Raw genomic sequence first — 27,626 nt, forward strand, 5'->3', positions numbered from 1 at the left:
CACAAGACTGTCTCTATTGTAACTCCAGACTCTGTCTCCATATTAACACAAGACTGTCTCTATTGTAACAGACTCTGTCTCCACAGTAACACAAGACTGTCTCTATTGTAACTCCAGACTCTGTCTCCATAGTAACACAAGACTGTCTCTATTGTAACTCCAGACTCTGTCTCCACAGTAACACAAGACTGTCTCTATTGTAACTCCAGACTCTGTCTCCATAGTAACACAAGACTGTCTCTATTGTAACTCCAGACTCTGTCTCCACAGTAACACAAGACTGTCTCTATTGTATCTCCAGACTCTGTCTCCATAGTAACACAAGACTGTCTCTATTGTAACTCCAGACTCTGTCTCCACAGTAACACAAGACTGTCTCTATTGTAACTCCAGACTCTGTCTCCACAGTTACACAAGACTGTCTCTATTGTAACTCCAGACTCTGTCTCCATAGTAACACAAGACTGTCTCTATTGTAACTCCAGACTCTGTCTCCATAGTAACACAAGACTGTCTCTATTGTAACTCCAGACTCTGTCTCCATAGTAACACAAGACTGTCTCTATTGTAACTCCAGACTCTGTCTCCATAGTAACACAAGACTGTCTCTATTGTAACTCCAGACTCTGTCTCCACAGTAACACAAGACTGTCTCTATTGTAACTCCAGACTCTGTCTCCACAGTAACACAAGACTGTCTCTATTGTAACTCCAGACTCTGTCTCCATAGTAACACAAGACTGTCTCTATTGTAACTCCAGACTCTGTCTCCACAGTAACACAAGACTGTCTCTATTGTAACTCCAGACTCTGTCTCCACAGTAACACAAGAGTGTCTCTATTGTAACTCCAGACTCTGTCTCCACAGTAACACAAGACTGTCTCTATTGTAACTCCAGACTCTGTCTCCACAGTAACACAAGACTGTCTCTACTGTAACTCCAGACTCTGTCTCCACAGTAACACAAGACTGTCTCTATTGTAACTCCAGACTCTGTCTCCATAGTAACACAAGACTGTCTCTATTGTTACTCCAGACTCTGTCTCCATAGTAACACAAGACTCTGTCTCTATTGTAACTCCAGACTCTGTCTCCACAGTAACACAAGACTGTCTCTATTGTAACTCCAGACTCTGTCTCCATATTAACACAAGACTGTCTCTATTGTAACAGACTCTGTCTCCACAGTAACACAAGACTGTCTCTATTGTAACTCCAGACTCTGTCTCCATAGTAACACAAGACTGTCTCTATTGTAACTCCAGACTCTGTCTCCACAGTAACACAAGACTGTCTCTATTGTAACTCCAGACTCTATCTCCATAGTAACACAAGACTGTCTCTATTGTAACTCCAGACTCTGTCTCCACAGTAACACAAGACTGTCTCTATTGTAACTCCAGACTCTGTCTCCATAGTAACACAAGACTGTCTCTATTGTAACTCCAGACTCTGTCTCCACAGTAACACAAGACTGTCTCTATTGTAACTCCAGACTCTGTCTCCACAGTTACACAAGACTGTCTCTATTGTAACTCCAGACTCTGTCTCCATAGTAACACAAGACTGTCTCTATTGTAACTCCAGACTCTGTCTCCACAGTAACACAAGACTGTCTCTATTGTAACTCCAGACTCTGTCTCCATAGTAACACAAGACTGTCTCTATTGTAACTCCAGACTCTGTCTCCACAGTAACACAAGACTGTCTCTATTGTAACTCCAGACTCTGTCTCCATAGTAACACAAGACTGTCTCTATTGTAACTCCAGACTCTGTCTCCACAGTAACACAAGACTGTCTCTATTGTAACTCCAGACTCTGTCTCCATAGTAACACAAGACTGTCTCTATTGTAACTCCAGACTCTGTCTCCACAGTAACACAAGACTGTCTCTATTGTAACTTCAGACTCTGTCTCCACAGTAACACAAGACTGTCTCTATTGTAACTCCAGACTCTGTCTCCATAGTAACACAAGACTGTCTCTATTGTAACTCCAGACTCTGTCTCCACAGTAACACAAGACTGTCTCTATTGTAACTCCAGACTCTGTCTCCACAGTAACATGAGACTCTTTCTCCACAGTAACACAAGACTCTGTCTCCATAGTAACAGAATACTGTCTCTATTGTAACTCCAGACTCTGTCTCCATAGTAACACAAGACTGTCTCTATTGTAACTCCAGACTCTGTCTCCATAGTAACACAAGACTGTCTCTATTGTAACTCCAGACTCTGTCTCCATAGTAACACAAGACTGTCTCTATTGTAACTCCAGACTCTGTCTTCATAGTAACACAAGACTGTCTCTATTTTAACTCCAGACTCTGTCTCCACAGTAACACAAGACTCTGTCTCCACAGTAACACAATACTCTGTCTCCACAGTAACACAATAATCTGTCTCCACAGTAACACAATACTCTGTCTCCACAGTAACACAAGGCTCTGTCTCCACAGTAACACAAGACTCTGTCTCCACAGTAACACAATACTCTGTCTCCACAGTAACACAATACTCTGTCTCCACAGTAACACAATACTCTGTCTCCACAGTAACACAAGACTCTGTCTCCACAGTAACACAATACTCTGTCTCCAAAGTAACACAAGACTCTGTCTCCACAGTAACACAAGACTCTGTCTCCACAGTAACACAATACTCTGTCTCCACAGTAACACAATACTCTGTCTCCACAGTAACACAATACTCTGTCTCCACAGTAACACAATACTCTGTCTCCACAGTAACACAAGGCTCTGTCTCCACAGTAACACAAGACTCTGTCTCCACAGTAACACAAGACTCTATCTCCACAGTAAAACAATACTCTGTCTCCACAGTAACACAAGACTCTGTCTCCATAGTAACACAAGACTCTGTCTCTATTGTAACTCCAGACTCTGTCTCCACAGTAACACGAGACTCTGTCTCCACAGTAACACAAGACTGTCTCTATTGTAACTCCAGACTCTGTCTCCATAGTAACACAAGACTGTCTCTATTGTAACTCCAGACTCTGTCTCCATAGTAACACAAGACTGTCTCTATTGTAACTCCAGACTCTGTCTCCACAGTAACACAAGACTGTCTCTATTGTAACTCCAGACTCTGTCTCCACAGTAACACAAGACTGTCTCTATTGTAACTCCAGACTCTGTCTCCACAGTAACACAAGACTCTGTCTCTATTGTAACTCCAGACTCTGTCTCTATTGTAACTCCAGACTCTGTCTCCACAGTAACACAAGACTGTCTCTATTGTAACTCCAGACTCTGTCTCCACAGTAACACAAGACTGTCTCTATTGTAACTCCAGACTCTGTCTCCATAGTAACACAAGACTGTCTCTATTGTAACTCCAGACTCTGTCTCCATAGTAACACAAGACTGTGTCTATTGTAACTCCAGACTCTGTCTCCACAGTAACACAAGACTGTCTCTATTGTAACTCCAAACTCTGTCTCCATAGTAACACAAGACTGTCTCTATTGTAACTCCAGACTCTGTCTCCATAGTAACACAAGACTGTCTCTATTGTAACTCCAGACTCTGTCTCCACAGTAACACAAGACTGTCTCTATTGTAACTCCAGACTCTGTCTCCATAGTAACACAAGACTGTCTCTATTGTAACTCCAGACTCTGTCTCCATAGTAACACAAGACTGTCTCTATTGTAACTCCAGACTCTGTCTCCACAGTAACACAAGACTGTCTCTATTGTAACTCCAGACTCTGTCTCCACAGTAACACAAGACTGTCTCTATTGTAACTCCAGACTCTGTCTCCATAGTAACACAAGACTGTCTCTATTGTAACTCCAGACTCTGTCTCCACAGTAACACAAGACTGTCTCTATTGTAACTCCAGACTCTGTCTCCACAGTAACACAAGAGTGTGTCTATTGTAACTCCAGACTCTGTCTCCACAGTAACACAAGACTGTCTCTATTGTAACTCCAGACTCTGTCTCCACAGTAACACAAGACTGTCTCTATTGTAACTCCAGACTCTGTCTCCACAGTAACACAAGACTGTCTCTATTGTAACTCCAGACTCTGTCTCCATAGTAACACAAGACTGTCTCTATTGTTACTCCAGACTCTGTCTCCATAGTAACACAAGACTCTGTCTCTATTGTAACTCCAGACTCTGTCTCCACAGTAACACAAGACTGTCTCTATTGTAACTCCAGACTCTGTCTCCATATTAACACAAGACTGTCTCTATTGTAACAGACTCTGTCTCCACAGTAACACAAGACTGTCTCTATTGTAACTCCAGACTCTGTCTCCATAGTAACACAAGACTGTCTCTATTGTAACTCCAGACTCTGTCTCCACAGTAACACAAGACTGTCTCTATTGTAACTCCAGACTCTGTCTCCATAGTAACACAAGACTGTCTCTATTGTAACTCCAGACTCTGTCTCCACAGTAACACAAGACTGTCTCTATTGTATCTCCAGACTCTGTCTCCATAGTAACACAAGACTGTCTCTATTGTAACTCCAGACTCTGTCTCCACAGTAACACAAGACTGTCTCTATTGTAACTCCAGACTCTGTCTCCACAGTTACACAAGACTGTCTCTATTGTAACTCCAGACTCTGTCTCCATAGTAACACAAGACTGTCTCTATTGTAACTCCAGACTCTGTCTCCATAGTAACACAAGACTGTCTCTATTGTAACTCCAGACTCTGTCTCCATAGTAACACAAGACTGTCTCTATTGTAACTCCAGACTCTGTCTCCATAGTAACACAAGACTGTCTCTATTGTAACTCCAGACTCTGTCTCCACAGTAACACAAGACTGTCTCTATTGTAACTCCAGACTCTGTCTCCACAGTAACACAAGACTGTCTCTATTGTAACTCCAGACTCTGTCTCCATAGTAACACAAGACTGTCTCTATTGTAACTCCAGACTCTGTCTCCACAGTAACACAAGACTGTCTCTATTGTAACTCCAGACTCTGTCTCCACAGTAACACAAGAGTGTCTCTATTGTAACTCCAGACTCTGTCTCCACAGTAACACAAGACTGTCTCTATTGTAACTCCAGACTCTGTCTCCACAGTAACACAAGACTGTCTCTATTGTAACTCCAGACTCTGTCTCCACAGTAACACAAGACTGTCTCTATTGTAACTCCAGACTCTGTCTCCATAGTAACACAAGACTGTCTCTATTGTTACTCCAGACTCTGTCTCCATAGTAACACAAGACTCTGTCTCTATTGTAACTCCAGACTCTGTCTCCACAGTAACACAAGACTGTCTCTATTGTAACTCCAGACTCTGTCTCCATATTAACACAAGACTGTCTCTATTGTAACAGACTCTGTCTCCACAGTAACACAAGACTGTCTCTATTGTAACTCCAGACTCTGTCTCCATAGTAACACAAGACTGTCTCTATTGTAACTCCAGACTCTGTCTCCACAGTAACACAAGACTGTCTCTATTGTAACTCCAGACTCTATCTCCATAGTAACACAAGACTGTCTCTATTGTAACTCCAGACTCTGTCTCCACAGTAACACAAGACTGTCTCTATTGTAACTCCAGACTCTGTCTCCATAGTAACACAAGACTGTCTCTATTGTAACTCCAGACTCTGTCTCTACAGTAACACAAGACTGTCTCTATTGTAACTCCAGACTCTGTCTCCACAGTTACACAAGACTGTCTCTATTGTAACTCCAGACTCTGTCTCCATAGTAACACAAGACTGTCTCTATTGTAACTCCAGACTCTGTCTCCACAGTAACACAAGACTGTCTCTATTGTAACTCCAGACTCTGTCTCCATAGTAACACAAGACTGTCTCTATTGTAACTCCAGACTCTGTCTCCACAGTAACACAAGACTGTCTCTATTGTAACTCCAGACTCTGTCTCCATAGTAACACAAGACTGTCTCTATTGTAACTCCAGACTCTGTCTCCACAGTAACACAAGACTGTCTCTATTGTAACTCCAGACTCTGTCTCCATAGTAACACAAGACTGTCTCTATTGTAACTCCAGACTCTGTCTCCACAGTAACACAAGACTGTCTCTATTGTAACTTCAGACTCTGTCTCCACAGTAACACAAGACTGTCTCTATTGTAACTCCAGACTCTGTCTCCATAGTAACACAAGACTGTCTCTATTGTAACTCCAGACTCTGTCTCCACAGTAACACAAGACTGTCTCTATTGTAACTCCAGACTCTGTCTCCATAGTAACACAAGACTGTCTCTATTGTAACTCCAGACTCTGTCTCCACAGTAACACAAGACTGTCTCTATTGTAACTCCAGACTCTGTCTCCATAGTAACACAAGTCTGTCTCTATTGTAACGCCAGACTCTGTCTCCATAGTAACACAAGACTGTCTCTATTGTAACTCCAGACTCTGTCTCCATAGTAACACAAGACTGTCTCTATTGTAACTCCAGACTCTGTCTCCACAGTAACACAAGACTGTCTCTATTGTAACTCCAGACTCTGTCTCCATAGTAACACAAGACTGTCTCTATTGTAACTCCAGACTCTGTCTCCACAGTAACACAAGACTGTCTCTATTGTAACTTCAGACTCTGTCTCCACAGTAACACAAGACTGTCTCTATTGTAACTCCAGACTCTGTCTCCATAGTAACACAAGACTGTCTCTATTGTAACTCCAGACTCTGTCTCCACAGTAACACAAGACTGTCTCTATTGTAACTCCAGACTCTGTCTCCATAGTAACACAAGACTGTCTCTATTGTAACTCCAGACTCTGTCTCCACAGTAACACAAGACTGTCTCTATTGTAACTCCAGACTCTGTCTCCATAGTAACACAAGTCTGTCTCTATTGTAACGCCAGACTCTGTCTCCATAGTAACACAAGACTGTCTCTATTGTAACTCCAGACTCTGTCTCCACAGTAACACAAGACTGTCTCTATTGTAACTCCATACTCTGTCTCCACAGTAACACAAGACTGTCTCTATTGTAACTCCAGACTCTTTCTCCACAGTAACACAAGACTGTCTCTATTGTAACTCCAGACTCTGTCTCCATAGTAACACAAGACTGTCTCTATTGTAACTCCAGACTCTGTCTCCACAGTAACACAAGACTGTCTCTATTGTAACTCCAGACTCTGTCTCCATAGTAACACAAGACTGTCTCTATTGTAACTCCAGACTCTGTCTCCACAGTAACACAAGACTGTCTCTATTGTAACTCCAGACTCTGTCTCCACAGTAACACAAGACTGTCTCTATTATAACTCCAGACTCTGTCTCCATAGTAACACAAGACTGTCTCTATTGTAACTCCAGACTCTGTCTCCATAGTTACACAAGACTGTCTCTATTGTAACTCCAGACTCTGTCTCCATAGTAACACAAGACTGTCTCTATTGTAACTCCAGACTCTGTCTCCATAGTAACACAAGACTCTGTCTCTATTGTAACTCCAGACTGTCTCCACAGTAACACAAGACTGTCTCTATTGTAACTCCAGACTCTTTCTCCACAGTACACAAGACTGTCTCTATTGTAACTCCAGACTCTGTCTCCACAGTAACACAAGACTGTCTCTATTGTAACTCCAGACTCTGTCTCCATAGTAACACAAGACTGTCTCTATTGTAACTCCAGACTCTGTCTCCACAGTAACACAAGACTGTCTCTATTGTAACTCCAGACTCTGTCTCCACAGTAACACAAGACTGTCTCTATTGTAACTCCAGACTCTGTCTCCACAGTAACACAAGACTATCTCTATTGTAACTCCAGACTCTGTCTCCACAGTAACACAAGACTGTCTCTATTGTAACTCCATACTCTGTCTCCACAGTAACACAAGACTGTCTCTATTGTAACTCCAGACTCTTTCTCCACAGTAACACAAGACTGTCTCTATTGTAACTCCAGACTCTGTCTCCACAGTAACACAAGACTGTCTCTATTGTAACTCCAGACTCTGTCTCCATAGTAACACAAGACTGTCTCTATTGTAACTCCAGACTCTGTCTCCACAGTAACACAAGACTCTGTCTCTATTGTAACTCCAGACTCTGTATCCATAGTAACACAAGACTGTCTCTATTGTAACTCCAGACTCTGTCTCCATAGTAACACAAGACTGTCTCCATTGTAACTCCAGACTCTGTCTCCATAGTAACACAAGACTGTCTCTATTGTAACTCCAGACTGTCTCCACAGACAGATTCCACATCAGCAGGGTGAAAACGTCTGAACATTACGTAATGTCACTGTCTGTTGTTGAGAGCGTATTGTCAGGTTGTCAAATTACTTTTTCATTTTATTGCAGCAATAATATTCATCACGCGTTTACCACTGTGACCTCATGTTGTTCTGTTTTGTTGTGTGTTCATGATTTGCTCAGGAGTTGTGAATGTGTGCAGTGTTGCTTTTGTGTGACTGTTGGTATGGTTGTGTTGTGTTCAGGATGTGGTCGTGGTTCTGAATAGCTCATGACACTATTGTGTTGAGTTCATGATTGGTTGGTGGTTGAGATAAGAAAATAGTTTTACTTGTGGTTGAGTTCATGATGTACCTGTTTTGTGATCCCTGAATGCAAGTTGACCATGTTCCAGAAGCAGACATTGTTTCTGTGTGACGTTGCTTTTATGAGACTGTTTTCATGGTTGTGTTCTTGACCGTGTGTGTTCATGCCTCCAGTTTCCTGACCAGGAGTTGACCCCAGACCAGAGGAACATAGTGTGGAACAGCAGACAGGGCTTCCTCATCCACAGCCCCACCTACTTCTACATCGGCCTGTTCTCCTGCAAGACCTCTGTCAACGGGACCACACACTCCCTCAGTTACCTCACACACAGACAAGGTGAGCACACACACACACACAAACACACACACACCTAATGAAAAATCCAGCAGATTCTATAAATTGCAAATATTCAAATGTCTTATCCCCTCTCCTGTCCCAGTGAATAAGATCATGAAGGTATATCTGAACAGTACCAGTCCAGTCCAGGCTCTACAGGGAGAGAGTCTGGCCATCAACTGTACTGTCACTGCAGAGTGGAACAGCAGAGTGTCCATCAGCTGGGACTACCCTGGACAGGTAGGACCTTATGAAGAACACTAGAATTATGGCGTACACTACTAAGAAGTGCACTATGTTACAGTATGCAGTACTGTATGTAGAATAACTACTTGTTTGGAAAACTTTTACTATATCTGAATATTATCTCTACCTCTCCGCCTCCCTCCCTCTCTCCTTCTTTCTCTACCTCTCCCCTCCCTCCCTCCCTCTCTCCTTCTTTCTCTACCTCTCTGCCTCCCTCCCTCTCTCCTTCTTTCTCTACCTCTCCCCTCCCTCCCTCTCTCCTTCTTTCTCTACCTCTCCGCCTCCCTCTCTCTCTCCTTATTTCTCTACCTCTCCGCCTCCCTCTCTCCTTATTTCTCTACCTCTCCCCTCCCTCTCTCTCTCCTTCTTTCTCTACCTCTCCCCCTCCCTCCCTCTCTCTGTCTTTCTCTACCCCTCCCCTCTCTCTCTCCCCTCAGGCCAACGGGTCAGCCATAGTCAGTAGGTGGATCATGGCCAGTAAGTTTCACATGGTGTTCTACAGTATTCTGTCCATCCCCAAACTCCACCGCTCTGACAGAGGGCTTTATATCTGCCGAGTGACCAGTGGACCGGTCAGTCGAGAGACTAATGTATCTGTCACAGTCTACGGTGAGTCTAAATAGACGTAATACTTCCCACCTCTGTGACAAATTCATTGATGGTAAACACCCACTTCTGCAGTAAGAATACAAATCACAACTCTCCCCTGTATCACTATCTGTAATATGTCATTAATGCATGATATCCTCTGTGTGTGTGTGCTTGCCTGTTTATCCTCCCAGACCGTCCCTTTATCCGTCTGAAGCCCAGACAGGGGGCTGTAGTGGAGGCTCATGCAGGACAGAAGTCCTTCCGTCTCTCCCCCAAACTACGAGCCTTCCCTGCCCCAGAAGTAATCTGGTAAGAACCTACCGACTGTCAGCTAGCCTGCACACTATCCTACCTTACACTATCTACACTATCCTACCCCAGTCTACACTATCCTACCCCAGCCTACACTATCCTACCCTACCTTACACTATCCTACCCACTATCCTACCCTACCTTACACTATCTTACCTTACACTATCCTACCTTACACTATCCTACACACTATCCTACCCTACCTTACACTATCCTACCCCAGCCTGCACACTATCCTACCCTACCTTACACTATCCTACCCTAGCCTACACTATCCTACACTATTCTACCCCACCCTGCACACTATCCTACCCTACCCCAGCCTACACTATCCTACCCTACCTTACCCCAGCCTGCACACTATCCTACCCTACCTTACACTACCCTACACTATCCTACCCCAGCCTGCACACTATCCTACCCTACCCCAGCCTACACTATCCTACCCTACCCCAGCCTACACTATCCTACCCTACCTTACACTATTCTACCCCAGCCTACACACTATCCTGCCCTACCTTACACACTACCTTACACACTATCCTACCCAACCTTACACACTATCCTACCCTACACACTACCTTGCACACTACCTTGCACACTACCTTGCACACTACCTTGCACACTACCTTGCACTACCCTACCTTGCACTACCCTACCTTGCACTACCCTACCTTACACACTCCCCCACACTACCCTACACACTATCCTGCACTACCTTACACACTATTCTACCCTACACACTATCCTACCCTACACCTTACACACTACCTTACACACTACCTTACACACTACCTTACACACTATCCTGCACTACCCTACCTTACACACTCCCCCACACTACCCTACACACTATCCTACACTACCTTACACACTATCCTACACTACCTTACACACTACCCTACCTTACACACTATCCTACCCACTATCCTACCCTACCTTACACTATCTTACCTTACACTATCCTACCTTACACTATCCTACCTTACACTATCCTACCCTACCTTACACTATCCTACCCCAGCCTGCACACTATCCTACCCTACCTTACACTATCCTACCCTAGCCTACACTATCCTACACTATCCTACCCCACCCTGCACACTATCCTACCCTACCCCAGCCTACACTATCCTACCCTACCTTACCCCAGCCTGCACACTATCCTACCCTACCTTACACTACCCTACACTATCCTACCCCAGCCTGCACACTATCCTACCCTACCCCAGCCTACACTATCCTACCCTACCCCAGCCTACACTATCCTACCCTACCTTACACTATTCTACCCCAGCCTACACACTATCCTGCCCTACCTTACACACTACCTTACACACTATCCTACCCAACCTTACACACTATCCTACCCTACACACTACCTTACACACTACCTTGCACACTACCTTGCACTACCCTACCTTGCACTACCCTACCTTGCACTACCCTACCTTGCACTACCCTACCTTGCACTACCCTACCTTACACACTCCCCCACACTACCCTACACACTATCCTGCACTACCTTACACACTATTCTACCCTACACACTATCCTACCCTACACCTTACACACTACCTTACACACTACCTTACACACTACCTTACACACTATCCTGCACTACCCTACCTTACACACTCCCCCACACTACCCTACACACTATCCTACACTACCTTACACACTACCTTACACACTACCCTACACACTACCCTACCTTACACACTATCCTACCCTACACTACCTTACACACTATCCTACCCTACACTACCTTACACACTATCCTACCCTACACTACCTTACACACTATCCTACCTTACACTACCCTAGACACTATCCTACACATTTTACATTTTAGTCATTTAGCAGACGCTCTTATCCAGAGCAACTTACAGTAGTGAGTGCATACATTTCATAAATGTTTTCCCCATACTGGTCCCCCGTGGGAATCGAACCCACAACCCTGGCGTTGCAAACACCATGCTCTACCAAATGAGCTACACGGGACCACGTGTCCTACACTACCCTACACTATCCTACACTATCATACACAACCCTACACTATCCCACACTATCATACACAACCCTACACTTTCCCACACTATCCTATACTATCCCACACTATCATACACAACCCTACACTTTCCCACACTATCCTATACTATCCCACACTATCATACACAACCCTACACTATCCCACACTATCCTACACTATCATACACAACCCTACACTATCCTACACACTATCATACACAACCCTACACTATCCCACACTATCATACACAACCCTACACTATCCTACACACTATCCTACACTATCCTACACACTATCATACACAACCCTACACTATCCCACACTATCCTATACTATCCCACACTATCATACACAACCCTACACTATACTACACACTATCATACACAACCCTACACTATCCTACACACTATCCTATACTATCCTACACTTTCCTACACTATCCTACACTTTCCTACACTATCCTACACAACCCTACACTATCCTACACTAATCTACACAACCCTACACTATCCTACACACTATCCTATACTATCCTACACTTTCCTACACTATCCTACACTTTCCTACACTATCCTACACTTTCCTACACTAATCTACACAACCCTACACTATCCTACACACTATCATACACAACCCTACACTATCCCACACTATCCTATACTATCCCACACTATCATACACAACCCTACACTTTCCCACACTATCCTATACTATCCCACACTATCATACACAACCCTACACTATCCCACACTATCCTACACTATCATACACAACCCTACACTATCCTACACACTATCATACACAACCCTACACTATCCCACACTATCCTATACTATCCCACACTATCATACACAACCCTACACTATCCCACACTATCCTACACTATCATACACAACCCTACACTATCCTACACACTATCATACACAACCCTACACTATCCCACACTATCATACACAACCCTACACTATCCTACACACTATCCTACACTATCCTACACACTATCATACACAACCCTACACTATCCCACACTATCCTATACTATCCCACACTATCATACACAACCCTACACTATACTACACACTATCATACACAACCCTACACTATCCTACACACTATCCTATACTATCCTACACTTTCCTACACTATCCTACACTTTCCTACACTATCCTACACTTTCCTACACTATCCTACACTAATCTACACAACCCTACACTATCCTACATACTATCCTATACTATCCTACACTTTCCTACACTATCCTACACTTTCCTACACTATCCTACACTTTCCTACACTAATCTACACAACCCTACACTATCCTACACACTATCCTATACTATCCTACACTTTCCTACACTATCCTACACTTTCCTACACTATCCTATACTATCCTACACTTTCCTACACTATCCTACACTTTCCTACACTATCCTACACTTTCCTACACTATCCTACACACTATCCTATATTATCCTACACTTTCCTACACTATCCTACACTTTCCTACACTATCCTACACTAGTCTACACTATCCTACACTATCCTACACTACCCTACACTAATCTACACTATCCTACACTATCTGACACACTACCCTACACTATCCTACACTATCTTACACAGTATCCTACACTATCCTACACTATCTTACACACTATCCCACACTACCCTACACCATCCTACACTACCCTACACTACCCTACACCATCCTACACTACCCTACACTACCCTACACTATGCTACACTACCCTACACTATCCTACACTATGCTACACTACCCTACACTACCCTACACTATGCTACACTAACCTATGTGAGAGACAGAGATGACCAGAGAAAGATGCCCAGGTTACATATGTATGACATTTTAGCATTCTTCATTTTAGCATTATTTAATTGTTCTTCACATAAGAGTTAATTGAGGAATTTCTTGCTTGTTTTTCCATGTTAGGTTGAAGGATGGGAAGGTGGCAGCGGAGGAGTGTTCCCGTTACCATGTGGACGGGAATTCCCTGGTGATCCGTGATGTGGCGGAGGAGGATGCAGGGAAGTACACTATCCTGGTGGGAATCCAGGAGCACAGACTCTACCAGAACCTAACGCTCTCTCTGGTGGTCAACGGTGAGGACCAAGGTTTCCCTCCTCTCTTCACCCTCCATCGCTTTCTCTATTTTATCATCCTCATGCATCCTCTCTTTAGCTCCGTGTTCACTTGGTGTCTCCTAGACATTCTGCTGTTCCATTCTGTCCCCTTTCTCTTCATAACCTTTCTATCTCTCACCCTCTCTCTCTTTCTCCCCCTCTGTCTCTCTCTCTCCCCCCTATGTCTCTCTCTCCCGCCCTCTCTATCTCTCACCCTCTCTCTCTTTCTCCCCCTCTGTCTCTCTCTCTCCCCCCCTCTGTCTCTCTCTCCCGCCCTCTCTATCTCTCTCTCTTCCTCTCTCTTTCTCCCCCTCTGTCTCTCTCTCTCCCCCCCTCTGTCTCTCTCTCCCGCCCTCTCTATCTCTCTCTCTCTTCCTCTCTCTTTCTCCCCCTCTGTCTCTCTCTTTCTCCCCCTGTCTCTCTCTCCCGCCCTCTCTATCTCTCTCTCTTCCTCTCTCTTTCTCCCCCTCTGTCTCTCTCTCTCCCCCCCTCTGTCTCTCTCTCCCGCCCTCTCTATCTCTCTCTCTTCCTCTCTCTTTCTCCCCCTCTGTCTCTCTCTCCCCCTCTGTCTCTCTCTCCCGCCCTCTCTATCTCTCTCTCTTCCTCTCTCTTTCTCCCCCTCTGTCTCTCTCTCTCCCCCCCTCTGTCTCTCTCTCCCGCCCTCTCTATCTCTCTCTCTTTCTCCCCCTCTGTCTCTCTCTCTCCCCCCTCTGTCTCTCTCTCCCGCCCTCTCTATCTCTCTCTCTTCCTCTCTCTTTCTCCCCCTCTGTCTCTCTCTCTCCCCCCTCTGTCTCTCTCTCCCGCCCTCTCTATCTCTCTCTCTTCCTCTCTCTTTCTCCCTATCTGTTTCTCTCTCCCTCTCTCTCCCTATCCCTCTCTGTCTTCTCGCCCTCCCTCTCTGTGCTCATGGTCTGTGTGTCTCTCTGTGTTCCTCCAGTGAGTCCTGGGATAGGGGAGAAGGCAGTGTCAGTGCAGGACCCAGGTAGTGTTCCGCGGGGTAGCAGACAAGCCCTGCACTGCACCTCCCACGGAGTCCCCCCTCCTCACATCGCATGGCTCTGGCACCCCTGCCCCCCCAAAGGCCTGTAAGTACACCTTGTTCTCACATGTCACATGCAGTAGCATAAACACACACATCTTCAAAAAGGTTTGTAAATATTCCTTTACTTAAAACACAGACACACATACAGTCCTGACACCCTTGCCTATACATATCCAATCAACATACTTGCATACAGCATACTGTGTATCTAGAATAATGAATACACACACCTTAAGTGCATGCCCACATAGTCTCCTAATACTGTACACAGTACAGTGCTATTCTTAAAACCTGTCAGACATTGGGTCAGTAACCGAAAGGTAACTAGTTTGAATACCCATGGCGACAAGGCAACAAATCTGCCAATGTGCCCTTCAGCAAGGCACTTAATCCTAATTTCCCCCAGGGGTGCTGTACTACTATGGCTGACCCTGTAAAACAACACATTTCACTGTACCTATCATACTACTATGGCTGACCCTGTAAAACAACACATTTCACTGTACCTATCATACTACTATGGCTGACCCTGTAAAACAACACATTTCACTGTACCTATCATACTACTATGGCTGACCCTGTAAAACAACACATTTCACTGTACCTATCTGCTGTATGAGACAATAAAACATCTATTATTATTATTATTATGATGTCATTTTGTCAAATTGTTCCTAACTTAGAATTGGGGCAGAACAGTGTGTGTGACTGTAAGATGTGTGCCTGTTTTAGGGTGTGAATGAGAGAATGTGTGTGAGTGTCTGTGTCTGTGTGTGTGTTTGTTTGTGAAGGGAGACATGTTTTGTCTAATTCAGCATGTGTTCAGACAGGGTTTCCTCTTTGCAACCAGAACAGATGCCATTGGAAGCCTTTCATGTCTGTGAGTGTGTGAATGTGTGTGTGTGAATGTGTGTGTGAATGTGTGTGTGAATGTGAGTGTGTGTGTTTGTTTCGTCATGTCTTTGTCAGAGTCTTTTATCATATGTTTCTGTGTGTGTGTGTTTCCGTCCGTGTCTGTCTGTCCGTCCGTGTCTGTCCATTCGTGTGTGTGTGTGTGTGTGTGTGTGTGTCCGTTCGTGTGTGTGTGTGTGTGTGTGTGTGTGTGTGTGTGTGTGTGTGTGTGTGTGTGTGTGTGTGTGTGTGTGTGTGTGTGTGTGTGTGTGTGTGTGTGTGTGTGTGTGTGTGTGTGTGTGTGTGTGTGTGTGTGTGTGTGTGTGTGTGTCTGCCTGGTACATTCACAGACACAGTACAATGTAACTCAGACTTAAAGAGCAGAGTAATAAAAGCCCACTTCAATAGAGGCCTGTTCTGTATTTTCAGTCACTTCAATAGAGGCCTGTTCTGTGTTCTCAGTCACTTCAATAGAGGCCTGTTCTGTGTTCTCAGTCACTTCAATAGAGGCCTGTTCTGTGTTCTCAGTCACTTCAATAGAGACCTGTTCTGTGTTCTCAGTCACTTCAATAGAGACCTGTTCTGTGTTCTCAGGCACTTCAATAGAGACCTGTTCTGTGTTTTTAGTCACTTCAATAGAGACCTGTTCTGTGTTTTTAGTCACTTCAATAGAGACCTGTTCTGTGTTCTCAGTCATGATTAGTTGGTTCCTAAATTAAACGCTGTGATTTTCCTGTCCAGAACGCAGGGTGAGATGGCTGTTTATTACTGTGATTGCACACTGTATCCTGGGATGCCTTTTCTAATATCTGACACACACACACGCACACACACTCACCTATCTCATGACACACACACTCATACACTGACACACACATTTTTTAAAGGTCTTGTGAGAAACAGACTTGCCCAATAATCAGCTATGATATTCCAATACACATACACACTGATCCTACTCATTCTCAAGTTCTCATGAGAAGTGGCCCTGCCCAACAATCAACTGTGATTGACACACACACACATACACTTGGCAGGTCTTGGAGGTCAGACACTATTGTGTTGGTTGTGTTCAGGTTAAAGAGGTTAACCATAACCTGAGCAACATGGCTTCCAGACCAAACGATCACCCTGTATATTCCCCACAGAGACACGCTGTGACATCATACTGTAGGTCAACTATGTACTGGACCTATCACACCAGGCCACCCACACACACCCACACACACACACACACACACACACACACACACACACACACACACACACACACACACACACACACACACACACACACACACACACACACACACACACACACACACACACACACACACACACACACACACACACACACACACACACACACACACACACACACACACACACGTACATACTCTGCCTACTTCCAATGCTTGTGGAAACTCTCCACATTCAATTGCCATAGCAACATCACATAACTTCACTGAACTGTTATCTAGCCAATCAGCAGTGAATACCAACAGCCTTAACAGGAATAGCTTTACCTAGTTAAAGTCAAATTGGCCTTTCCAACTTACCATGTGGACAGTGTGTCTCTGTGGAGAATATAACAGGGTGGGAGTTTGCATGACAACCACAACTGGCATCTTTCACAAACACTAACCTCAGCAGTGCATACACAGTGTAGTTTCATAACAACTTATATACGCAGACAGGTAGGCTACAACAGGTTTGGGGTTCAGAATGAGCAGTCTTTTCAATTCATTTACAATTTCATTTTGTGTGTTTTCATGGTCACACTGTAAATCACGGAGACTTCTAGCATTCTGTTCTAGAGTTGTCAAGTAGTGATTCAGAATGTGAATAGATAGCTGATGATAAATACATCCTGACCAGGCCCTTGTTCTTTGTAGCTCTGGCGGAACACGGGCCTGACGCCGCGCCGGAGGAGGCCCAGGGACAGTGGGCTGGGCTGAGCCAGGCTGATAGGGACCTGTGTCCTCAGGGCTGGGTGTGGGTCTAAAGCCTGGGTCTGGGGTCTGGATGTGTCCCTGGGTCCAGTCGTGGATACTTGGTCCTGTCCTGGGCCTGGGACTGCTCTTATCTGACCCGGGCAGGAGGCTCGCTGGGCTTCCTGTGCCAAAATCAGAGCAGTTTTCCTCTCCTTGTTTGGCTTCCTCCCCGATGCGAGACGCTTCCCAGCAGCGTGATTGTCCCTCCGTCTTCAAACGTGGCACAGTCCTGCTTCCTCAAGGGCTTGATCTATTCTTGAGACCCCCTCTTCTCCTCACTCCCCCCTCCCCTGGCCTTCCCTCCCCACCTCCCTCTCGCCAGCTCCCCCCCCCCCCATTACACTTCATCAGAAGAATCACCCTCACATCCACACCTCTCAGGACCCCCTTCCCTGCCCCTCCGCCCTATTGCCACCCCAGCAGGCACCTTCAATGACAGACAGCACAGCAACGGCGCAACCCCACATTGGTGCTTTCTGGGATCTCGGGGTCGGAGGGGAGGGGAAGGGGGACGGGTGGCTGGACAGTGACCTGGAACACTGTTGAACAGTGAGGAAGAGGAGGAGGAGGAAGAAGAGGAGTGAGAGGTCACACCACACTGAGGACAATGATCTGATCAGCTTTTAATGGTTATTATTAGATTTATTTATTTCCTCTTACCCAGGTTTTATTTCACACCCCTTTTCTCGTTAAGGTTTTTATTTGATTTACACTGTTACATTTCTCAGACATTTTGAGCCAGAAAGAAGTGCAATTCCATCCATCCACTAAAAGCCATGTTTTTCTGGAGCTGCTTCTGCTTCTTGTGTTCCTAGAGTGGTACTATAATGGGTACATGAGCATGACATCCAGTTGTAGTTCTGACATCCACAAAAGCTGTGAGTTCTCTTCTGACTGTAAATCATCTACTGTATATGTAAGTAGCTGTACATCTCAGATGGGCGAGTGGGAGAGAGAGAGAGAGAGAGCGAGAGAGAGAGAGAGAGAGGAGGTGTGTGTGTTGGCGATGGGATGCCCTACAGTTCTTTGTTATTGCAAGATAGTGCTTCCTCCTCTGGGACTGATCATCAGACGCCTACCATGTAGGAGTTACCCAGAGACGATGACAGTCATATGTCATCTTATGTCATGTTATGTCAACTTATGTAATTTGTAAGTCGTTTCACTGTATATCAACCATTTGTCATCCAGAGTGATGTTATCTATGTATTATATTGCCATGTGTGTGTCTGTGTGTAATATATGCATAGGAAGCTGTTTTTATGGGTTGTGTGTGTGTGTGTGTGTGTGTGTGTGTGTGTGTGTGTGTGTGTGTGTGTGTGTGTGTGTGTGTGTGTGTGTGTGTGTGTGTGTGTGTGTGTGTGTGTGTGTGTGTGTGTGTGTGTGTGTGTGTGTGTGTGTGTGTGTGTGTGTGTGTGTGTGTGTGTGTGTGTGTGTGTGTGTGTGTGTGTGTGTGTGCGCGTGTGTGTGTGACATCTACATTGAGGTATCATTCTACGGGTCTCTCCCAATGTGATTCATTCCATGTATGCAGATTTTCTATGAGTAATATATGAATCTAATATTTAATAATTTTATACGACTAACTTACTTATGATAAATGCCACATTTTTATGAAAACTGTTAAGATGTATTGTTTAAAATGTTATATCAAATGTATGTTTTTTACATTAAATTTGCTTGAAATTGTGTGTTGCTTCCAACTTTTCGACTTTTCATGGTTTGTAGATTGAGGTAGTAAGTTATTTAGCGGGTTCTCTAAATACAATACTGATACAACATCATAGACAAGCCAACAATCAGTCATCTCACCCTGGGCAGGCACACTGTGTGTATGTGTCTGTGGAATGGATGAGTCTGTATGTGTATATGTATGAATGTATGTGTGTGTATTAATGTATGAGTGTGTATGTCTATATGTGTGTGTTTGTATTGGTCTATGTCATCTAACTAACCTTGTGTCCACATATGTATAACCATCTGTGTGTGTGTGTGTGTGTGTGTGTGTGTGTGTGTGTGTGTGTGTGTGTGTGTGTGTGTGTGTGTGTGTGTGTGTGTGTGTGTGTGTGTGTGTGTGTGTGTGTGTGTGTGTGTGTGTGTGTGTGTGTGTGTGTGTGTGTGTGTGTGTGTGTGTGTGTGTGTGTGTGTGTGTGTGTGTGTGTGTGTGTGTGTGTCTGTGTGTGTGTGTGTGTGCATGTGCATGTGCATGTGTTTCCGGGGAGGCGTGGAAGAGTCGGCTGTTTGATTGGTATGTGTGTTTGGGCCATTGGTGTCATGCACAGGGTGGGTCACCCCTACAGGACACGGGCACTCACTATCTCTGCCAAGAGGAAGAGCAATCAGAGAGAGAGATGGCTGAGAAGAGGAGGGAGGGAGGGAGGAAGGAAGGAGAGAAGAGAAGAGGAGAAGAAAGGAGGATGGGAGAGAGGCAGGAGAGGGGGATGGGGAGAGAGGGAGAGGGGAGGGAGGAGAGGAAAGAGCCAACCAAGGAAGGGACAAAGGGGAGGGAGGAGAGGAAAGAGCCAACCAAGGAAGGGACAGAGGGGAGGGAGGAGAGGAAAGAGCCAACCAAGGAAGGGACAGAGGGGAGGGAGGAGAGGAAAGAGCCAACCAAGGAAGGGACAGAGGGGAGGGAGGAGAGGAAAGAGCCAACCAAGGAAGGGACAGAGGGGAGGGAGGAGAGGAAAGAGCCAACCAAGGAAGGGACAGAGGGGAGGGAGGAGAGGAAAGAGCCAACCAAGGAAGGGACAGAGGGGAGGGAGGAGAGGAAAGAGCCAACCAAGGAAGGGACAGAGGGGAGGGAGGAGAGGAAAGAGCCAACCAAGGAAGGGACAGAGGGGAGGGAGGAGAGGAAAGAGCCAACCAAGGAAGGGACAGAGGGGAGGGAGGAGAGGAAAGAGCCAACCAAGGAAGGGACAGAGGGGAGGGAGGAGAGGAAAGAGCCAAACAAGGAAGGGACAGAGGGGAGGGAGGAGAGGAAAGAGCCAACCAAGGAAGGGACAGAGGGGAGGGAGGAGAGGAAAGAGCCAACCAAGGAAGGGACAGAGGGGAGGGAGGAGAGGAAAGAGCCAACCAAGGAAGGGACAGAGGGGAGGGAGGAGAGGAAAGAGCCAACCAAGGAAGGGACAGAGGGGAGGGAGGAGAGGAAAGAGCCAACCAAGGAAGGGACAGAGGGGAGGGAGGAGAGGAAAGAGCCAACCAAGGAAGGGACAGAGGGGAGGGAGGAGAGGAAAGAGCCAACCAAGGAAGTGACAGAGGGGAGGGAGGAGAGGAAAGAGCCAACCAAGGAAGGGACAGACGGGAGGGAGGAGAGGAAAGAGCCAACCAAGGAAGGGACAGAGGGGAGGGAGGAGAGGAAAGAGCCAACCAAGGAAGGGACAGAGGGGAGGGCACTGGGCATATCATAGAATCCTAGAATCAATTTGTGATCATTTGAGATTATGAAAGGTGTTAAAATATTGGTGTAAGAAAATACTAAATTGGAGTTCCTCTGTAAGATATATCCCAGGTAAAGGTGTACCCCAGTGGTAATACTCTAGGAATGATGGATAATAGGATGGACAGTTAATGAATGGTGGGATGGTTTTAAGAATAGGTATCGAGTGTCAAAGTGGGATTGAAATAGATTAAATTGTGTGTTTTTTTTGCATTGATCTACACAAAATCCCCCACAAATGTTAACAAATGAAATAACTAAAATGTAGTCGTTGCATAAGTATTCACCCCCTTTGTTTAGGCAAACATAAATTACTTAGTTCAGGTGTACAATGTGGCTTAACAAATCACATAATAATTTACAAGGACTCATAGGGCTGGAAATCATACGGATTGAAAACATAGAGATTGACATCATTCAATCAATCAAATGTATTTATAAAGCCCTTTTTACATCAGCTGATGTAACAAAGTGCTTCTACAGAAACCCAGCCTAAAACCCCAAACAGCAAGCAATGTAAAAGTCACAGTGCCTAGGTAAAACTCTATAGAAAGGCAGGGACCTAGGAGGAAACCTAGGATTCATACTTTTTAAATGACTACCTCTTCCTCTGTCCCCCATGCATACAACATCTGGAAGGTCCCTCAGTCAAGTATTGAGATTCAAGCACAGATTCAACTACAAAGACCAGGGAGCTTTTGAAAAACCTCAAATAAGGGCAGTGATTGGTAGATGGATAACAATAACAAATCAGACATTAAATATCTCTACGCATTGTCAAGTTAATAATTATATTGTGGATTGGTATTTGGCATTTTATTAGGATCCCCATTACATGAAACATAATACAGAATGACATAATACAGAACGTCATTAGACAAGAACAGCTCAAGGACAGAACTACATACATTTTTAAAAAGGCACATGTAGCCTACATATCAATGCATACACACAAACTATCTAGATCAAACAGGGGACAGGCGTTGTGCCACGAGGTGTTGCTTTATCTGTTGTTTGAAACCAGGTTTGCTGTTTATTTGAGATGGAAGTTCCATGAATAAGGGCTTTATATAATAATACGTTTTCTTGAATTTGTAGTATTGATACCAGCCCTCTGATTACAATTAAGAGCAAAACGTGTTCTGCGCTAGATGCAGCTTAACAGTATTCTTTTTAAGAATAATGGGCAAATATTGCACAATCCAGGTGTGCGAAGCTCTTAGAGACTTACCAAAGAAGACTCACAGCTGTAGTCACTGCCAAATGTGTTTTTGACATGAATCTAATTAACGTATATTAGTGTTTCCTTTATCGTAAAAACAAAATCCACTTTGTAATGTAATAACGTGAAGAAATCCAAGGGGGGTATACTTCTGATACCCATTGTATGAAGAAAATACCACCCCTGCATGCTACTGCGCATAGATAAACAATGTCTGCTGACATACTGCTATACCACTCACTACTGACAAGACTACAACAGGATAGCAATCCAGCATTAAATGAGGATGATGATGAGGGTGATGATGAGGATGATGATGATGGTAGGTATTATCATGGCATAATAAGGATGATGATGAGGATGATGGTGGTGGTGGTGGTGGTGATGATGAGGATGATGATGATGGTATGATTATGGCATAATAAGGATGATGGTGAGGATGATGGTGGTGGTGATGATGAGGATGATGATGATGGTAGGTATTATCATGGCATAATAAAGATGAGGATGATGGTGGTGATGAGGATGATGGTGGTGGTGGTGATGATGGTGGTGATGAGGATGATGAGGATGATGGTGGTGGTGGTGATGAGGATGATGAGGATGATGGTAGGTATTATTATGGCATAATAAGGATGATGATGAGGATGATGGTGGTGGTGGTGGTGATGATGATGATGATGGTATGATTATGGCATAATAAGGATGATGATGATGATGATGATGATGAAGATAGCGATCACAATAGCGATGATAAGCTCCGCTGTTCCTCCTGCAGCACACAGCTGTGGAACAGACACACCTGAAGTCTGGCTAGCCGTGACTTCACTATGTCAACACAGCTGAGCTGAGCCCTGTCCCTCTCTTCCTCCAAGGTGTGTGTGTCCTCCGTCCTCCTCAATGTGGAGCCCGGTAAAAGAGAGGGCCCCCGGCACTTCCACACACAACCACATCCTGAGTGTCACTCACAGACAGGAAGTCCTACAGGGGAAGAATAAGGTGAGTACACCATCAGTGGAGCGGACAGACAGAGACACAGAGAGAGGGGCTATGATTATAAACACATTCCCCAGAGAGACTCGAAGCACACTAAGACACAGCCATGATGGATTACACACACACACACACACACACACACACACACACACACACACACACACACACACACACACACACACACACACACACACACACACACACACACACACACACACACACACACACACACACACGGCACCATCATACATGTATATCAACAACCATTTAATCAAGCACTGGCACCCAAACACTACAGATATCGTTGTAACGTCCGTCGTATAAAGGGGACCAATGCGCAGCGTGTTGTGTGCTCATCTTTACTTTTAATGAAAACACTTAAACAAAGAAAACAAAACGACAGCCAACAGTTCTGTCAGGTTAACTAACAAAACAGAAAACAACTACCCACACAAACCAAGGGAAAAAGGCTGCCTAAGAATGGCTTCCAATCAGAGACAACGATAGACAGCTGCCTCTGATTGGAAACCATACCCGGCCAAAACATAGAAAACAAACACATAGAATGCCCACCCCCTATCACACCCTGACCTAACTAAACAGAGAAAAAACAGCTCTCTTAGGTCAGAGCGTGACAGTACCCCCCCCAAAGGTGCGGACTCCCGGCCACAAACCTGAACCTATAGGGGAGGGTCCGGGTGGGCATCTATAATTGGCGGCGGCTCTGGTTCAGGGCGTAGCACCCCCACCGCCCGCTGATCCCCCCGCTTCTGTGTGTCCGGAGGAACCAGACCGTGGATCATCGCCGGAGGCTTTGGAACGACAACCGCCGCTGAAGACTCCGGGCTGCAGACCGCCGTTGAAGACTCCGGGCTGCGGACCGCCGTTGAAGACTCCGGGCTGCGGACCGCCGTTGAAGACTCCGGGCTGAGGACCGCCGTTGAAGACTCCGGGCTGCGGACCGCCGTTGAAGACTCCGGGCTGCGGACCGTCGCCGAAGACTCCGGGCTGCGGACCGCTGTTGAAGACTCCGGGCTGCGGACCGGCGTTGAAGACTCCGGGCTGCGGACTGCCGTTGAAGACTCCGGGCTGCGGACCGTCGCCGAAGACTCCGGGCTGCGGACCGTCGCCGAAGACTCCGGACTGAGGAGCGTCGCCGGAGGCTCTGGACTGAGAAGCGTCGCCGGAGGCTCCGGACTGGAGAGCGTCATTGTAGGTTTCAGACTAAGGACCGTTGCTGCAGGCTCCATGCCATGGATCATCACTGGAGGCTTCGTGCCATGGATCATCTCTACAGGCTCAGGTCCATGGATTATCCCTACAGGCTTCTTGCCATGGATTATCCCTACAGGCTCCGGACCATGGATAATCCCTACAGGCTTCTTGCCATGGATTATCCGTACTGGAGAGCGTCATTGTAGGTTTCAGACTAAGGACCGTTGCTGCAGGCTCCATGCCATGGATCATCACTGGAGGCTTCGTGCCATGGATCATCTCTACAGGCTCAGGTCCATGGATTACTTCTGGAGGCTTCGTGCCATGGAGCATCCCTACAGGCTCCGGGCCATGGATCATCTCTGCAGGCTTCGGACCATAGATTGTCACTGGAGGCTTTACTCGTGGAGCTGGAACAGGTCTCACCGGACTGGAGAGACGCACTGAGGACCGGGTGCTCAGAGCAGGCACCGGCCATACTGGGCTATGGAGGCGCACTGGAGGAAGAGTGCGAGGAGCAGGCACAGGACGTACTGGGCTATGGAGGCGCACTGGAGGAAGAGTGCGAGGAGCAGGCACAGGACATACTGGACTATGGAGGTGCACTGTAGGGAGAGTGCGAGGAGCAGGCACAGGACGTACTGGGCTATGGAGGCGCACTGGAGGGAGAGTGCGAGGAGCAGGCACAGGACGTACTGGGCTATGGAGGCGCACTGGAGGGAGAGTGCGAGGAGCAGGCACAGGACGTACTGGGCTCTGGTGGCGAACTGGCGACACAGTGCGTAGAACTGGCGCAGGATATACTGGGCTGTGGAGGCGCACTGGAGACCAGGAATGCTGAGCAGGCACACTCCTTGCTGGCTGAGTGCCAACTTTAGCACAACAACGGTGAGGAGCTTGCACTGAGCTCACCGGGCTGTGAGTGCGCATGGGCGACACAGCGCACATCACCGCATAACACGGTGCTTGTTCAGTCACTCGCTCCCCACGGTAAGCACGGGGAGTTGGCTCAGGTCTTAAACCCGCCTTAGCCAATCTACCCATGTGCCCCCCCCAAAAGAATTGGGCGCTGCCTCTCGGGCTCCTGTTGCTTTCTTGCCCGTTCCTCCCAGTATCGCCACTCCGCCCTCGCTGCCTCTATCTCCTGCGGGTGGCGATACTCCCCCGGCCTTGTCAAAGGTCCTGCCCCATCCAGGATCTCTTCCCAGGTCCAGTCCTCTAATCCACACTGCTTGGTCCAATCTTGGTGGGTAGTTCTGTAACGTCCGTCGTATAAAGGAGACCAATGCGCAGCGTGTTGTGTGCTCATCTTTACTTTTAATGAAAACACTTAAACAAAGAAAACAAAACGACAGCCAACAGTTCTGTCAGGTTAACTAACAAAACAGAAAACAACTACCCACACAAACCAAGGGAAAAAGGCTGCCTAAGAATGGCTTCCAATCAGAGACAACGATAGACAGCTGCCTCTGATTGGAAACCATACCCGGCCAAAACATAGAAAACAAACACATAGAATGCCCACCCCCTATCACACCCTGACCTAACTAAACAGAGAAAAAACAGCTCTCTTAGGTCAGAGCGTGACAATCGTATACATAGAGATGGTAGTGCTACAACTAATCTCACTCTCCCTCTCATCACACACACACACACTTAGTGAAATTAAATCACATCAAATTGTATTGGTCACATACACATGTTTAGCAGATGTTATTGTGGGGGTAGTGAAATGCTTGTGTTCCTAGCTCCAGCAGTGCAGTAATATTTAACAATACACATCAATCTAAAAGTAAATGAATGGAATTAAGAAATATAGAAATATTAGGACGAGCAATGTCGGAGTCCGGAGAGTACAGTGCATTCAGAAAGTATTCAGACCCCCTCACTTTTTCCACATTTTGTTACATTACAGCCTTATTCTAAAATTCGTGAAATGTATTTTTTCCCTCATTAATCTACACACAACACCCCATAATGACAAAGAAAAAACTGTTTTTTAGAAATATTTGCAAATGTATAAAAAAAATGTAAAACATAAGCATTCAGACCCTTTACTCAGTACTTTGTGGAAGCACCTTTGGCAGCGATTACAGCCTTGAGTCTTCTTGGGTATGACGCTAAAAGCTTGGCACACCTGTATTTGGGCAGTTTCTCCCATTCTTCTCTGCAGATCCTCTCAAGCTGTGTCAGGTCGGATGGGGAGCGTCGCTGCACAGCTATTCTCAGATCTCTCCAGAGATGTTCGATCAGGTTCAAGTCTGGGCTCTGGATGGGCCACTCAAGGACATTCAGAGACTTGTCCTGAAGCCACTCCTGCGTTGTCTTGGCTGTGTGCTTAGGGTCATTTTCCTGTTGGAAGGTGAACCTTCGTCCCAGTCTGAGGTCCTGAGCACTCTGGAGCAGATTTTCATCAAGGATCTCTCTGTACTTTGCTCCGTTCATCTTTCCCTCGATCCTGACTGGCCTCCAAATCAAATCAAATGAAATTATATTTGTCACATGCACCGAATATAACAGGTGTAGACCTTACAGTAAAATACTTACTTACAAGCCCTTAACCAACAATGCAGTTTTAAGAAAATACCCCCAAAAAGTAAGAGAGAAAAATAACAAATCATTAAAGAGCAGCAGTAAAATAACAATAGCGAGGCTATAT

General features: G+C 45.7%; 1 protein-coding gene across 3 annotated transcripts in view; it reads left to right on the plus strand.

Moving 5' to 3' along the window:
- The window catches only part of LOC106591469 (vascular endothelial growth factor receptor 1), a 141,676-nt gene that overhangs the window by 78,204 nt on the left and 35,846 nt on the right, over positions 1 to 27,626 (plus strand). For 2 of the 3 annotated variants that reach the window (XM_045710816.1, XM_045710817.1), the window contains exons 5-11: positions 8,689 to 8,851; positions 8,955 to 9,091; positions 9,535 to 9,706; positions 9,880 to 9,997; positions 13,984 to 14,153; positions 15,112 to 15,259; positions 23,632 to 23,755. In XM_045710816.1, the coding sequence (XP_045566772.1) occupies positions 8,689 to 8,851; positions 8,955 to 9,091; positions 9,535 to 9,706; positions 9,880 to 9,997; positions 13,984 to 14,153; positions 15,112 to 15,259; positions 23,632 to 23,755 (1,032 nt within the window). Of the gene's footprint in view, positions 1 to 8,688; positions 8,852 to 8,954; positions 9,092 to 9,534; positions 9,707 to 9,879; positions 9,998 to 13,983; positions 14,154 to 15,111; positions 15,260 to 17,999; positions 19,788 to 23,631; positions 23,756 to 27,626 lie in introns of those variants that run through there. The other variant, XM_045710818.1, reaches the window with a different exon arrangement.

This window comes from Salmo salar, chromosome ssa29, assembly GCF_905237065.1.
Source record: "Salmo salar chromosome ssa29, Ssal_v3.1, whole genome shotgun sequence".
Taxonomy (NCBI): Eukaryota; Metazoa; Chordata; class Actinopteri; order Salmoniformes; family Salmonidae; genus Salmo; species Salmo salar.